At 38.2% G+C, this 16,541-nt stretch overlaps 1 protein-coding gene across 13 annotated transcripts in view; it reads left to right on the forward strand.

Annotated features, from left to right (window-relative positions):
* Positions 1-15,528, forward strand: part of fam135a (family with sequence similarity 135 member A) — an 86,869-nt gene extending 71,341 nt beyond the window's left edge. For 6 of the 13 annotated variants that reach the window (XM_017461286.3, XM_017461292.3, XM_053677739.1 and 3 more), the window contains 11 exons: positions 4,722-4,880; positions 5,117-5,190; positions 5,277-5,431; positions 6,887-8,756; positions 9,022-9,182; positions 12,773-12,864; positions 12,987-13,084; positions 13,456-13,676; positions 13,768-13,878; positions 13,974-14,087; positions 14,505-15,528. In XM_017461286.3, the coding sequence (XP_017316775.1) occupies positions 4,722-4,880; positions 5,117-5,190; positions 5,277-5,431; positions 6,887-8,756; positions 9,022-9,182; positions 12,773-12,864; positions 12,987-13,084; positions 13,456-13,676; positions 13,768-13,878; positions 13,974-14,087; positions 14,505-14,710 (3,261 nt within the window). In that variant the 3' untranslated portion in view covers positions 14,711-15,528. The remainder of the gene's footprint in view (positions 1-4,721; positions 4,881-5,116; positions 5,191-5,276; positions 5,432-6,886; positions 8,757-9,021; positions 9,183-12,772; positions 12,865-12,986; positions 13,085-13,455; positions 13,677-13,767; positions 13,879-13,973; positions 14,088-14,504) is intronic. The other 7 variants (XM_017461289.3, XM_017461293.3, XM_053677741.1 and 4 more) reach the window with 4 other exon arrangements.
* The last annotated feature ends 1,013 nt before the right edge of the window (positions 15,529-16,541 follow it).

A 16,541-nucleotide genomic window follows, 5' to 3' on the forward strand; every position in this document is an offset into this window, starting at 1 on the left:
GGATTTTCTTGGTGTTATTCTGTCTCTCACTGTTCAAATAAATCTACCATTAAAATTATAGAATGATCATTTCTTTGTCAGTGGGCAAACGTACAAAATCAGCAAGGGATCAAATACTTTTTTCCCTCACTGTATATATACACAGATCCCAAATTACCCAGTCACTGCATGTACTCCCAATAGCAACAGATGACCTTAAATCCAACTGTAACAGTTTAAATGAATGGGTGTTTTAAATAAAATAAAATAATAAAAAAACACCCGATCACATAAGTATTAAACACAAGGTGCATTTTTCTCTGCTCACGAAGTGCTACTTAGCTTGTTTGTCCATAGAATCCAGATACAAAAGTCCTGCCTTGTTCTCTCCTCCACTATGCAAGCCAATAGTAACCGGAGCTCGCTGAGATGTGTTGTCGAATCAGTCAATCAAAAACGTGCCTTTCCTTTTCCAAAGTCCTTGCCTTGCATGCACGGATCTCTGATGATAGCGCTGCACATAATTTCTCACAGCAAATCCACACAAACAAAAGTCACAAAAAGGCCTATTAAAAAATAATAAATAAATAAATAAATAAATAAGAGTAAGAACTCAGAAACACGCAGAAAAACAGCGAGGGAAATTCCCTTGGAAAAAACGTAGACGGCAACACTTAGAAAACCTATAGTGACAAAAATAAAAATGAAAATTATCCCGCGGTGGGTTTTCTCCACCAACGCAGTAGTGAGACTTCGGTGGTTGCTAGTTTATCCCACTAGCATGCGTGCCAGCTAATTAAAGTTCAGTATGACTGAAACTTCACTTACAGTTCACTTACAGCTCAGTTGCCTTATGAGCATTGAGTACGAAAGCCATATTTAAAGTTCACTCACTCTCTCCGGTGTCCAAATTTTTCTTTCCGAGGATGTTCATTCACAATTCGAGCGCCAATTGTAAGGATCCGGCTAGATCCTCACGGGTTTCTCAGGAAAGTTAATATAACTCAGCCGGATACAAAGTGAAAGTGCTGTTCTTCGTTTATTACATTGAAGGATACCATAGGCTTACATCCCAGAAAACATCCCAAAAATGGTACCTTAACATGAGGCTGCATGTCAGCACACGATGTGCAGGTTGCAGAGAGAGAGAGTGAGCAGGGCGGCGACCACGCCCCTTGACCCCACATGACATCTTCATAGCCGATCATTACTCTGTGTGAAGAAGGGAGGGGGAGTGGGCGTGGCAGGGGAGGAAGAGGGGGGCGTGCCTTCAGAACACTCAAAATAAAGATGGTTAGTGACAAAAAGTTTGCAGATGAGGCAGCGGACTTCTCTCCTCCTGAATACCCAGGGCTAAATGGAGACATAGTAGATAGTGGTGCAGGTCCTCTGCCCTATCTATTGAACCATTAGCCCCTGGCGTGACTATGGAGGAAAACAAAATAAAACCAGAGGCAGCACGGATGGGAGAAGTGTCGGAATGGTAGCTAATAGGCTCGAGCATTTCATGAATAAAACTCTTATTATTATTGAATTCTTACACCACTGAAACAAACACTTGCGACCCATTTTTCATCTACTACATCTGTTGGAAAAGACCATGTGCTGTCATGAATAATTAAGAGACAGCATCTTCTCATAGGATAAGAACACGGAGGCTCATGAATAATTATGAGACACCGACGCGTCATCGATGCGATGTACATTGCCACGTCACTGCCTGTGATGTGTGACACAATGAGATTTTAAACCCGGAAGACGAAAATAGCGGAAATAAGCTCAAAATTAACCAGTTTTCTCCTACAATTCAAATTAACGGATGCTAAAATTGTCTTTTATTATGTGCGACACGAACACTTCCTGTTAAAATCTCAGAAAATGTAGTTTAGTTTTTCATGACGTTTTAAGTACACATGCAGAGGTTAAATAGCAGAACACGCTTACTGGACGCACATGCTCCTCATTGTTATGGTAATGCTGTACCTAAACCTCGCTATTAGAGGTCGACCGATTGATCGATTTTGCTGATTAATTGGCACCAATAACCGATTGCTGGAACTATCAGTCAAACTATCAGGCAAAAATCCACACCGATAGTTTTTCCCGGTTGCGTGGGCATCCGGGAAGTGTCCTCTGTCATTATACAGTACAAGAGTGGCCTCTAGAGGTGAAATAAAAAATAACACTGATGTCTTGTGGTGTTTGTTTTTGACACGGAAGACTACACTCCGCACGGAGCAGGTTGTGATGCGAATTGAAAATATCGACAACGAAAAGGAGTTATTAGGACCACCAACTCATTCGAATGTCACTCAGCAACCGTAAGATGACGTCAAATGACCTACAAAAAGAATGGTAAATGGCAGCTGGGGTGAAGTGCATGGCGAGGACGGTTCGACAGCTCCTAGGAGCCTCGTGCAAAGCAAGAAAAAAGCCCTTCATAAATGCAAAGCAAAGAAGAGCCATTCTGAGGTTTGAAAAAGTCTACAAGGCTTGGACTATAGAGGACTGGAGTAAGGTCAGTTTCTCTGATGAGTCCAATTTTCAGCTTTTCCCAACACCTGGTCATCTAATGTTTAGACATAGACCTGGAGAAGCCTACAAGCCACAGTGTCCTGCACCCACTGTGGCATTTGGTGGAGGATTGGTGATGACCTGGGGTGCTTCAGCAAGGCTGGAATCGGGCAGATTTGTCTTTGTGAAGGACGAATGAATCAAGCCACGTACAAGGTTGTCCTGGAAGAAAACTTGCTTCCTTTTGCTCTTACAATGTTCCCCAACTCTGAGGATTGTTTTTTTTCCAGCAGGACAGTGATCCATGCCACACAGCCAGGTCAGTCATAGTGTGGATGGAGGACCAGCAGATCAAGACCCCGTCATTGCCAGCCCAATCTCCAGACCTGAACCCCACTGAAAATGTCAGGAATGTGATCAAGAGGAAGATGGATGGTCACAAGCCATCAAACAAAGCCGAGCTGCTTGAATTTTTTGCACCAGGAGTGGCATAAAGTCACGAAACATCAATATGAAAGATTGGTGGAGGGCATGCCCAGATGCATGAAAGCTGTGATTGAAAATCAGGGTTATTCCACCAAATACTGATTTCTAAACTCTTCCTAGGTTAAAACATTAGTACTGTATTGTGTTGTTTAAAAACTAATATGAGCATCTTTTTGTTATTTTGACCAGTTGTCATTTTCTGTGAATAAATTCTCTAAATGATAATCATTACAATTAGAATTTTGGTAAAATGTTGTCAGTAGTTTATAGGATAAAACAAAAATTTTTACCAAAATACATGCCTATAAATAGTAAAACCAGAGAAACTGATAATTTCGCAGTGGTCTCTTAATGTTTTCCAGATCTGTATGTATGTGTATATATAAGTACTTATTTTTCATCTTTAAAATGATATCAACATCACATAGAGGGATAGTTTACATGTAATGGACAGCGAAATATTGCGTCATTTCGTTGGGTGCAGGCTGTTATGAATTGACAAATTTGCAGCTGATCGTTCACATCCGGAGTTAATGCAAGTACAGTAAGTTACACCGGTTTTGTCCCCACCACTAACTTGTGGCAGGGATGTATCTATTAGAAAGGAAGCATCTCTAGTATAGCAGAGTTTTTCATCTGTGATAACAGCAGTAAAGTGCACTATGTATGATTTCAAAAATAACACATTCCAGCACCCAATCACCACTTTGTATTCAAATACAAAACATATGGTAACAGATGTCACAGATATAGATTTGGTTTTATTGTGATGATACATAAGGAGGGGATTTTGAACTGTCTTCAAACACTGACCGTAGAATATAGGATTGTTCAGTGACTTTAAAATGTGCCACTGTTATAGGATGCCACCTTTGCATGCCAAGACAGTTCAGGAAATGTCTGCCCTGCTGTGTAGCTCTTCCCTGGGCAACTGTAACTGCTATTATTGTAAAATGGAAGGGTGTAGCAGCTCATAGAGGGGGGTCGCTGAGTGCTGAAGCATGTAGCACATAAAAACGTCTATCCTGTGTTGCATCATTCACTACAGAGTTGCCAACTGCCTCTGGAAGTAACATCAACACAAGTAACTGTGGAACTGGAGCTTCATGAATTGGGTTTCCATACAGGCTGAGCAGGTGCATAGAAGCCTAAGATCACTATGAGCAATGCCAAGAGTCCATTTTGGTTTGGGCTAATTATAGTGTGGTATAGTGGAATCATTAGCCAGAGGTCCATGAACCAGGTGGTTCATGAGCCAGGCAAAAGACTGCTTTCTGAGTTGGTGTGCTGAGGTTTGCTATTCTGTGACTGACAGAGACAAATTTAACAACACCACACTAGCTATCTCAGACACTATGGAATGTAAGGTAACAAGCTAAGCTAGCAAGTCACAGGCCCAAAGGAATATGATCCTGAAATTATGATGTTGTACAACACAGGATTGTAGCCTGAGCAATGAATTTTAATCAAATCCAAAAAAAAAGTGGCTTTTTGAGATATCAGAGTTTGATGTAACCCTTTGTGAAGCTGATTAAAGTAAGTTTGTACATCACAAAGTAAATTTTAGGGACAATGCAGTATTTCTTTGAGACTGGTATGTATACCTCCTTACCACCCATGCCCATATGTGAGTAAATGTATATAAAAAAGTTGTGATCATTTAAACATTATCAGGTGTTGCCCATCTTTGTCTAACTTTTATATATATATATATATATATCTTCATGTGTGTAATGTTGCAGCAGAAGGCAGAGAGCCCAGATGAGCTTGCTGAAATGGTTAATATGAATCTTGCACAGTTATGCTCTCTGCTGATGGCTCTGTGGGGCCAGTTCCTGGAAACAGTCTCCCTGAATGACAGTGTTAGGGCACTGATGGCCCAAGAACATCATATCCTTCGGGTAAGTCCACAAAACTTGAAAGGCATGTCCTCTTTATTATCAGTGCTGTAATTATGGCTAGCTTGACACAGTGGGGTTGTGATGATAGATTTTTTTTTTAAACTTGAAAAAATCTTACCGCAAGTTAGTAGTGAAATACAGATCGAAAAAGCTATTTGTAGATCCACTTTTTCTGCTGTTAGTCCCAGGTATTCTGTGGCAGGATGAATAATGTTCTTGTCTCCACTTTGCTGTAGGTACAGCGATTTTCTGAGGCTTTCTTTTGCCTTGAGCACCCTAGACAGGCTGCACTGGCCTTCCAGGAGTTGCAGTAAGTGTCAGGATGCCATTTGCTGTATATTGGGAATGCCATTTGTACCGATTCATTCACATGGACATTTGTTTGTATCTGAATAGTGCACATAGCCACCAGCAGATGACTGGAGTCATTAAGAACTCATCGTACTTTCTTTCTCTACCACCACTTCCTGTGGAATGTGCTGAACTAGATGGAGATGTCAACTCCCTACCTGTCATCTTTGAGGATAGATATCTGGAATCTGTTAAAGAGGGTTTGTGTATTATAAGAGTTAGCAAATTTCTGGTATAATGCAATTATACAGCAGCTTGCATATTATTTTGCCATTTAGACGGAGTTTTATATGTTATGAGATTATGCTGTATACTGTGTATACAGTTCCCACTGAAAGTATTTGAATGGCAAGGCCAAATCTTTTGTTTTTGCTATTCACTGAAGTGTTTGTTGCTCTCCATTCAGTGTCCTCTTCGGGAGGTAAAATGCATGAAAACCCAAAAGAAAAAGTTCTGCATATTGGGTTAAAATCTGGTGATTGACTTGACCAGTCTAAAACCTTTCACTTTTTAAAGACCTTTGTTGTGCTGCCAGTTTGTTTTGGGTCATTATCAAGTTCTTCCCAATTAGATAAACTGTCAGAAAGAATGTTTCTGTAGATCTCTGAATTATTTCTGCTACTACCACCATGCGTTAAATCATCAAAGATTACTGAGCCTGTTCCAGAAACGGCCATTATCAGCTTCAAAATGGCTTGAAACATAAGACCCAAGCCATGAAATTACCTCCACTGTTGGCCCATGAGCTTCTATGTTTTGGATAATGAGCAGGTCCTTTCTTTTTCCACACTTTAGTAGAAGTTAACTTTGGTTCCAGAACTTTTGTGGCTCATCTCAGTTTTTCTTTGTGAATTCCAATCTGGCCTTCCACTTCTTACTGCTGATGAGTGGTTTGCATTTTATGGTATGGCCTCTATATTTCTGCTCTTGAAGTCTCTTTTGAACCTTGTGAAACCTTACTCCACTTACTGTGGAGATTGTTGGTAATGTCAGTAACTGTTGTTTTTGGGTTTGCCTTAATATCTCTTACAATATTTGTTATCAGCAGGCCAACTGGTTTGATGTCTGGTTGTTAGTACACCAGTGGTTTCTTTCTTTTTCAAGACAAGCCTGATTGTTGTATTGGCTGTGTTCAATGCTTGTGCAATGACTGACTGATTTTCCATCTTTTTTCAGCTTCAGAATAATTTGCATTTATCCTTTAGACAGCTCTCTGGTCTTCATTTTAGTTAATTATTTTTAACAACACATATGAATAAAATAAAATTCTTTATAGGTGAAGCCCAGGCTCATACCAAGAGTAGACATTCAGATCTATTAATTGTTTAAACAATCACTCTAACAGGGCACACCTGGGCAACAAGAAAAACCGGTCAGTCATGTTCAAATATTTTTGATCACTTACAAAATGACTGGGTTTATGTTCTAATTTGTTTAACACATCTAGATGTAGATTTCAGGAAATCAAAGCTGAAATTTTCATGTTATCTTATATTCATCTTTTATTTTTTAGCAAAAACAAAAGAATTGACCTTGCTGTTACAACTTCAGTAAATTGCAATGTAGCCTCTGATATGAAGAATCTGAAATAGTTGATGTAATAGCTGATATGAAATTGAAATGGTTTCAATTTATTTTTGTTTTTTTCCCCAAAGATAATGATGGTCCATGGCTTGGTCTACCCAACCTAAGGAGTGGCTCTGGGCCTACTAAACCAGATAAACCAGTTCTAAAAGAGCTCCGTGTCGGCAGAGTAGGTGCTCTCAGTGCTTACCCAGAACTCCATCAAGTTGCTTTAGTCACTAACTGTCACAAGGAGAATGAGCCTCCTATAAAATCCAAGGCCAAGTCCATCAAATTGAGGAAGAACACTAAGACTGAGAACTCTAAAAAGCTGATCAGACAGTCCTCAAAGGACTCTGTGATTTTGACAGGCTACAAGAACCTGAAGGTCCTTCATGATGAACTAGATGGAAAGTCCAAAGGAGACTTTCAGTGCAGTCAGAAAGAGAAACAAGAATATTTGTCTGGAGATCCCAGCAGAAGATTAAGCTCCACGTCCAAATACTTGAATCATGATGACACAAGAACTTTCCCTATAGAACATCTTATGAATAACAGCCAGGCTAACACTAGCATTCAAAGTGACAGTTTCACAGATCTAAGTTCACAAGCACAGGCAGGTACTGGACCTGGAGCCACAGAGGGCAAAGCAACAGAAGGAGCCAATATTATGGTCATACCTGCTGGCCTCCAACATATTGAGTTCAAACATAGTGATACGAACCCCTACCAGGGAGATAAGGTCACTGTCTTATTTTCAAGCCCAAGTAATCGAACACAGACAAGGGGAGGCATCCCAGAGATTACACAAAAAGATTTCTGTGAGTCCAAGCCTCAACATGGAGAGAATGATGGTATCAGAGAGATCATGGATACGGGGTCAGATTGTGCTACCACACTGAGGAGTTACTGTTTACCAAGTGCAGCATCAAGACTCTCAGATTCAGGCATTGAGAGTGAGCCTAGTTCTGCCACATTGCTAGTACCAGGTCCTCAAACTGTTTCCAATTTTGCTGATATGAATCTAGATTGGGTCTCACTACATGTTAAGCAGACCACTACTAAGTGTCAGAGTGTTGCCTATAAGCCATCTCATCTCAGTATTGCTTCAAAAGGGTCCAATGGACCAGAAGGGCCAAACCCTGAGAGTACTAGTGGTGTGAGTGGTGTACAGTCTTCTCTCACCTCCATAAACTCACTTCCATTAGATGATGAGATGGAGGCTGAGGTTCCATGCCGATTATCCAGTGTCATTGTGCAGGAGCAGGCCTTGGTTTTCTCTGATAGATCTGATATCAGTATCCCTTTCCATGCCACCAGTCCAACCAGGTCCTTAGCTCACCAAGAAGCCTCCACCTGCCATGTTGATGATCCAGTGTTTCACACGGATGAAGCCTCTGTTCTTCTGTCCCTCTGTAAAGCTTTTGCTTCTCACAAGATATCTGATTCTACCAAGCTTGGAACCCCTGTGGGGCAAGATATAGGGCTGGGGGTTGGCATTGATATGCATATTGCAGCACACTCTAGTACATCAGCCACCAGTAGCACAGACTTGGTAAAGAAAGGCTTAGTAGAGAATTATTTTGGTTCATACTCAAGCACTGATATTTCTGAGATAAGCCCAGAGGAAACGCCAGCAATTATGCTGGGCATTCAGACAGGTGTCCATTCCACTGAAGAAGAAGAAGAAGTAGAAGATGAGCCAAACCATGAGATGATAGAAAATGGCTACTATGAGGAGACAGATGAGCCAGTCTATGTCATTGGTCTGCCAGAATTGAAGGGAAGAAGTGGAGAGGTGAATTGTTGTGGGATCTTAGAATGTAGGAGCCCTTTTTATGTGCATAGGAATTTGAGTATGCATTACCCCTGGATCTACCTGCAAACTCAACCCCCCAAACCACTGCGGACCAGTACAATTCTGCACTGGTATGAGAGCTCCCCTCCTGCCCAGATGAAAGTGTGAGTTTTCTCATTTTTATATTCCATTGTGTTGGTTATTCATTTACATGTTAAATCCGTTCGTGCCATTTAAGAAAAAAATGCGTGTTGTGTTTTTAGATCAGTTATGGTTATTTCCTTCATGATGTCCAAATATACATAAAGAATAAGTGGTTGATTTTTCTAGAACTTTTGCTTTTATCCGCATTTAATGCTTAAAAATCACAAGTATTTTGGTCATATCAATTCCTTCATTGTTGCTGTGGGGATATTGTGTGTTTTGTAGATTTGCCCAGGCAAGAGAAGAGCTGAAGAAGCTTAAGCTGCCAGGATTCCTGTACAGTGAAGTGGCTGAGTTGGCTTCAACTGTGCCATATTTTAGCCTGGAGGAGGATGAGAGCTGTGATGAGGGTGTTCACCTCATTGTGTGTGTCCATGGCCTGGATGGTGAGGCTAGACTCATAAATGCATGCTTGAGTGCTACAGTCAGGGGCAGACTTAGTGTGGTGGGGGTGCCTGAATTTGAACTATTGTTGGGGCCCTATACCTACACCATGATGTGAATCTACAACTGCTCCAGCCAGAAAATCAAGACAACACAAAACAGTAACTACTACAACAAAATCAAGTACTGTAGTTACTGAGCAGTGAGACACAGAGAGGCAGTGTCAACCCTAATGGATAGTAACTAAAGCACAGCAACTGAATCACAAAATAGAAACTGAGAGAGACGTGTGGTAAAGCTTAAGTTATAATTAATAGGTATCATAAGATAAGATTACAAAGGTGAGAAATTATTTATCAGAAATGTGTGTTCATTAGAAAGAAAATGAAAGAGATTACAATGTACCAAATGGTACAACTTGTTTTGGTGCAACATTGTCAACCTTGCAGAAAATATCACAATGACATCGGATTATCAAACAATTTATGATTACTTGGTACCCCCAATTGTATCTGATTACCATTTTTCTGTTTCACTCTCACTGTCCATGCACTGAAGGTGCCGTAACCCTATTCCTTTTTGTTTGGGTTTTTCTTATCAGGGGTCCAAGTGCTGAAACACTGCTGCGATAGCTTTTCTTGGGATGTTTTTCTTCCTCTTATTATTATTAATTTTCTCACATAAAACTAATTGTGCAGCCAAAACCATAATGCATGCCGGCATGTGACTTTTGGTAGGTACAATATATCAAAAACTACTAAAATGAATTAACGAATTTTTTCCTCTTGGTGGGACTATAGTGCAAGCTTTTTTTGGCACATTTCTCAAGGTGTACATTATAAATTCTTCCTCTTATTCCTTGGCTTCAGCCAAATTCATGCCCATTAATTTCTGTGATGGTTTTTTTGCTAATTTTTATTAGCATAAATGACAACCTAATCAAAGGATTTTGGGCCGGTATTCACAAAATTGGTGTTAAACTACTCAGCAGAGTGTGATCCTCAATAATTATCAAAAATATGTTGAGATTTTTCCACAATATGTCCACTACATACCAATTGATTCTTGGGGGGTGGAGCCTAATTTACTTCTGATTTCATGCATGAATTCATACAAAACATAAGTCATATACAGGACAAAATTCTGAAGCCATATGTAAAGCTTGGGGTGTGGCCATACAAGAGGGGCAGAGCAAGGCCAGTCAAACTCAAGTTTGATATACTGCATCTTTAAACTAATCTGTAAGTGGATCTTTGATGATCTGATTAGTTAAAAAAAAACATGGGCACCATGTTACCTGCACATATACATCAGTGTTGGGAAGTTACTTTAAAACTGTAGTTTTTCAAGCTCTTTATGCAAAATTTTAAAGATAATTCAGAACAATTATGAATTTATAGTCTTGTTTTATTATGGACTACAATTATGAAAATAAAAATAAAAAATACAGTTAATACTGAATAACTATATTAGACTGAAAGTGAAAGATTTAAGTGAGACAGTATGTGTCAAGTGAGACAATCAAAGTGAGATTTTAATTATTGTTTAACAATAAACTGTTCATTGATTAAAAAATGTAACCAATTAATCACACAATTTATTGTGATTAATCATAATGAATCTTTTTTTCTTCTTAAGACAAGCTTTTTAATAATGGATATTTAAATGTAAAATCACATAAATAATGTAGAATCAACACAAAGGAAGTATGTTTAATTTCGATTAGTATTGTTTAATAGCATCTTTTTTTTTTTTTTTTAAGCTTGTAACACATATTTCTCCTGTGAACTTATATGCACTAATATGCATTAATATTAACAACAAAAAATGTGTTCCAAAGTCGAGTGTTTTTAACTATCCAATTAGCCAAAGCATTTGTTACCTTCCCATGTACCGGTTTCATTATTCGCCCGCAAGTACCGCACTCCTGTAATATAGATTGGCGAAGCCTCATTTAGGTAGTTTCGGTGTGGTGTTTTGCTCTGAGGTGTTATGTCAAAGAATTACTTCTGTAGTAATTCAATTCGGCTTTGCAAACTGTGCTGATTACTTTTGTTTTCTCCAAAGATCCGTGGGTAGTTTTTAAAAGTGGAACTTTCTGTAGGGCTTGACATTAACCATTGTCCTTTAGACAAATAAATTTGTCATTCACTTGTCTAAATAAATAGGTTATTTGCCCGGAGAGAAAAAAGGGCATTCATTTTAATTTTGGTGTAAATATAATTATTTAGAAGCAATATACTCTCATTAGTCTACTATCAGCTCATAACACTTTATTTGAGCCATTCCAGATTAAACAGCACCACACCAAACAGTGATGTAGCTGGCAACAGCACTGTTGTGGTCCTGGAAAGAAGCAAATGCATTAACTTAATTTTTCAAATCATTTTTGCTTTCATGTTGTGTTGGTGGCGTTTGCTTTTGTCATGGGACAGAAGTGTATCATGCCTGAAGGCACTTGTCCCCTTGACTAATGAACATGAGCTGAAATAGAGCAATACTTCACTTTATTAAAATTACAATATAAAAATATTAGCTACTTTTTCTAGTTGTATAACAAGTTACTTTAAATTCACTAAGAGTTACATTCTCAAGCAACATGTCAAAGTTTCTGTTTCTATGTTGTCTAAAATTACGAAAGACAACTTAATAGTACATATGCAATAAACTAGATTCTCTGTGGCAGAAAAGTAAACTTACACTGGCTGGTGATGTATAGAGCTGTTTATCCCCCCGGGTAGGGATAAATTTTTTAATAAATAACCTGTTGGATTCTGTGGTCCTTTTTGTTGAGTTTGATGCTTTACCAGTTTTCATTTAAAAAATAAAAATGCAGCACTTCGCTGCTGTTGACTGAGGTAAAGTTTCCGGGTAAAGTTTCCAAACACCTTTTCGGGGTGGCTGTGGCTCAGTTGGTAGAGCGGGTTGTCCACTAATCCTAGGGTTGGCGGTTCGATTCCCGGCCTGCATGACTCCACATGCCGAAGCGACCTTGGGCAAGAACCCCACTGAACCCCAAGATTCTCCCGATGGCAAGTTAGCACTTTACCATTTAAAGTTGAATCGTATCTGATTGGTCAAGCACATTTTATTATTTATATATATATATATATATATATATATATATATATATATATATATATATATATATATATATATATATATATATATATATATATATATATATATACATTGTATTTGGACCTATATCATTAAAGCAACAGAAATAGCCATCTATTTTCCTTACCACTTATCCTACACAGGGCCACAGGGAGCCTGGGCCTTGGGGCACGAGGCAGGGGACACCCTGGACAGGGGGCCAGCCCATCACAGGGCACAATCGCACATATACGCACAAACACTACGGATAATTTGGAAATGCCAATCAGCCTATCATGCATGTCTTTGAACTGGGGGAGGAAACCCCACACATAGGGCGGAAGCGGGAATTGAGCCCCCAACCCTGGAGGTGCGAGGCAAGCGTGCTGACCACTAATCCACCATTCCAACCGTGGTTTTTTTGTTTATTTGTTTTTCTTTTTTTTTTAAAATAAGAAGCTTTAACAGTTTTTTTCCTACACTCAAACAACAGGTAACAGTGCAGATTTAAGGTTGGTGAAGACCTACTTAGAGCTGGGCTTGCCTGGAGCTCGTATAGACTTCTTAATGTCAGAGCGCAACCAGGTAACTAACCATTCATCACCAATGTTAACTGTTGTTTTTGTTTTGTATTTTTTTTACTGTAAAAAAAATGTAAGTGTTCTTAGTATGCAAAGTATAATGTCTTTTTGTTTTTACCATCTCAGAATGACACTTTTGCCGACTTTGATTCTATGACTGACCGACTTTTGGATGAAATTGTACAATATATACAAATCTACAATCTCACAGTTGCTAAAATAAGGTAAAAAAAAAAAAAAATTAAGGTGAAACTTCAGAATTCATGTACATAAGTTTTGGGGTTTTTTTTCTTTTCTGTATTATCAGTTATACATAAATGCTACTGCATTTAAATATTTTTTAAAAATAGTTTGTAGTAACAGCCATAACTTGACACACATTTGTTGTTCACAAAGTATGATCCACTTTTCTAGGTGTGTCCTGCATTCTGTGGATGTGGCCATTTTATGTTGAGTCTACTGAACTGTCTAATAAGACATTCCTACATGTTCATATTAATTCGTATATTATTCATGTCTATTCATGCTGTGTAAATGTGTGTTTCAAAACCACATTAACTATGATTAACTGTCATTAATTATGATTATTTTCCAGCTTTGTGGGTCATTCTCTGGGAAATCTGATAGTGCGCTCCGTATTGACAAGGCCCAGGTTTAAGAGCTATCTTAACAGACTTCATACCTTCCTTTCACTGTCTGGGCCACATCTTGGCACCCTCTACAACAGCTCAGCCCTCGTCAATACTGGTACAACTAAATCTAGCCATCAGTGCACTGAACGCAGCAGAAAACAGAAAAAGACATTTCATCAATTAGGTTTATAATAGAATATTATGAAATGATCAGAAACATTTAAAGGCTAACGCTTGTGCATATCTTGATGAATGAAAATTCCTTCTACTTTTAGGACTGTGGTTCATGCAAAAATGGAAGAAATCTGGCTCACTATTACAGCTGACTTGCCGTGATCACTCAGACCCTCGGCAGACATTTCTCTACAAGCTAAGCAAGAAAGCTGGTTAGTATTACTCCTTGAGGCATGCAGAGTTTATGCTGGTGTTTTTTTGTTTGTTTTTTAAACTTACTGGACTTTTTGTACTCTCTGTGGTACAGGTCTTCAGTTTTTTAGAAATGTGGTGCTGGTAGGCTCACTACAGGACCGTTATGTGCCCTATCACTCCGCTCGTATTGAGATGTGCAAAACAGCCTTAAAAGATAAGCAGATGGGTGAGGCCAGCATTTCTTCACTTGTCCTTTAGGAATTTGTTTTATTAGTGTCTGATATTAAAAGTTGCCATACAGTGGTGCTTGAAAGTTTGTGAACCCTTTAGAATTTTCTATATTTCTTCATAAATATGACCTAAAACATCAGATTTTCACAGGAGTCCTAAAGAACTTAGAGCTTCACATACATAGCTGTGAGTGGCAAAAGTAATATTGGACCATTTTCCTCAATAAATAAATGACAAAATATATTATTTTTGTCTCATTTGTTTAATTGGGTTCTCTTTATATACTTTCAGGACTTGTGTGAAAATCTGATGACATTTTAGGTCATATTTATGCAGATATATAGAACTCTAAAGGGTTCACAAACTTTCAAGCACTACTGTACATTGTACATTAATGAATCTTAATCCCCAGGGCCAGTGTATGCTGAGATGATTGAGAACTTGCTAGTACCTGTGCTTCAGAACAAAGACTGTAACCTGGTCCGATACAATGTTGTGCATGCGCTGCCCAACACAGCCAACTCTTTAATAGGCCGGGCAGCCCACATTGCTGTTCTGGATTCTGAAATATTCCTGGAGAAGTTCTTCCTGGTAGCTGGACTAAAGTTCTTTCAGTAGCTGGTTAGATCAGGAGAAGATGGCACAAATACCTCCCCACGTTGAAATAGACGTTCTCAATGACCGGTCAACTCTCAATGGACTATATTTTGTTCTTAATATTTAGTTTTTATTCAGCTCATCATAAATCTAGTATTCATGATTTGAATCTTTGTTGTGCCATTTAAAAAAATAATTTTTAATATTCTGTTAATCATGAAAATATTCAATTGTACATGTGTTTCAGTGTTAAGTTAAATATATTTTTATGTCTAATGGGGAAAAAAGTTTTAAATTTGTTTAGTTAAACCTTGTTGGTACTGAACTGGAAATTTAGCTGCTAAAGAATTCAACATATTTGGTATAGCTTACTGAAGGGCCACTTTTGTTGCCAATGTTCATGTTCAACAGAACTTAAACATATCAGGTGTATCTGCTACCCAAACTGTTAGATATTTTGTAAATGATTAGTCATTTAAGCACATGCATTTTGTCAAACCAGCCTTATACTTTGGTTTGCTTTTATATGATGTCTTGTTCAGCCTTTGCAATGTCATGCACAACCTGGTGTTGGATAAAAGAATGTAGCATGTTAACATTTTACATGCGCTGTCCATATTTAAAAGTTATTTTAATTTGTTTCAGTTCAGTACAAGAAATTCTAGTTCAGTATTTTTTGTTTGTTTGTTTTCAAGTTTAATTTGTTACTGGGTGCTAATTTATGCTTATAAGCAAGAAATGTAAATGAAATGTCAATTTTATTATTCACCAAAATGTTTTTTTTTCTATAATGGACCTAAACATCATTAAATAAATCAAATTAAAGTTTTTCTATCTTTTCCTTTGTGACCATTAATAACCATTGAAGGTGACTCGAATAAAAATGCTGCCTTACATGAATTTCACTGGATAACCAGGTAACTGACCTTTCATCAGGTTAAATGTTTATATACTTGTTTATATATAAATGTTTATATATACTTTTATATACAAAAAAATAAACATCTTTTTTTTTTCCAGGAGATTGTATTTAAAATATAATTTTGTAAAACCTAAATAAGCTTTACAGATCTTTTATTAGAACGGGTTTAAACAGTGTTTTTCATGCTTGTTCAATGAAACATAAACAATTATTTCACATGCACCTGTGGAACATTCCTAAGATACGAACAGTTTACAGGCAGTAGGCAATTATGGTCACAGTTACAATAACTTAGGACACTAAAGAGACCGTTCTACTGACTATGAAGAACACCAGAAGAAAGATGCTTTGGGTGCCTGCTCACCTGCGTGAACATGCCATAGGCCTGCTGCAGGGAGGCATGAGGACTGCAGATATGGCCAGATGATAATGTCTGTAATGTAAGATGCTTAAGACAGTGCTATATGGAGACAGGAAGGACACGTGATTGTCTTTGCAATGGAAATTTACATATAACCGTGTGTGTCCCCCAGACACGATCAAGATCTTGCAAATGCCTTTTTGGAAGAGTTGGGTAACATCTCACAGCAAGAACTCACAAATCTTGTGCAGTCCATGAGGCTGAGATGCACTTTAGTGTTTATAGCCACACCAGATACTGCCTGTTAGTTTTGATATTGACCCCCCGCTTTGTTCATAGACTCATTATTCCGTCTTTGTTCGTCAAATGTCTGTGAAACTTGTTCAGTTTGTCTCAGTTGTTGAATGTTTTATGTTAATACAAATATTTACACACGTTAAGAAATTTGCAGGAAATAAAAGCAGTTGAATGTGAAAGGACGTTTCTTTTTTTTGCTGAGTAAATATTATTAATATATAAACCACTGCTAACCCAGAAGAACATTAAGGCTTATCTGAATTTTGCCAAAA

The sequence above is a fragment of the Ictalurus punctatus genome, chromosome 29 (genome assembly GCF_001660625.3).
Source record: "Ictalurus punctatus breed USDA103 chromosome 29, Coco_2.0, whole genome shotgun sequence".
Taxonomy (NCBI): Eukaryota; Metazoa; Chordata; class Actinopteri; order Siluriformes; family Ictaluridae; genus Ictalurus; species Ictalurus punctatus.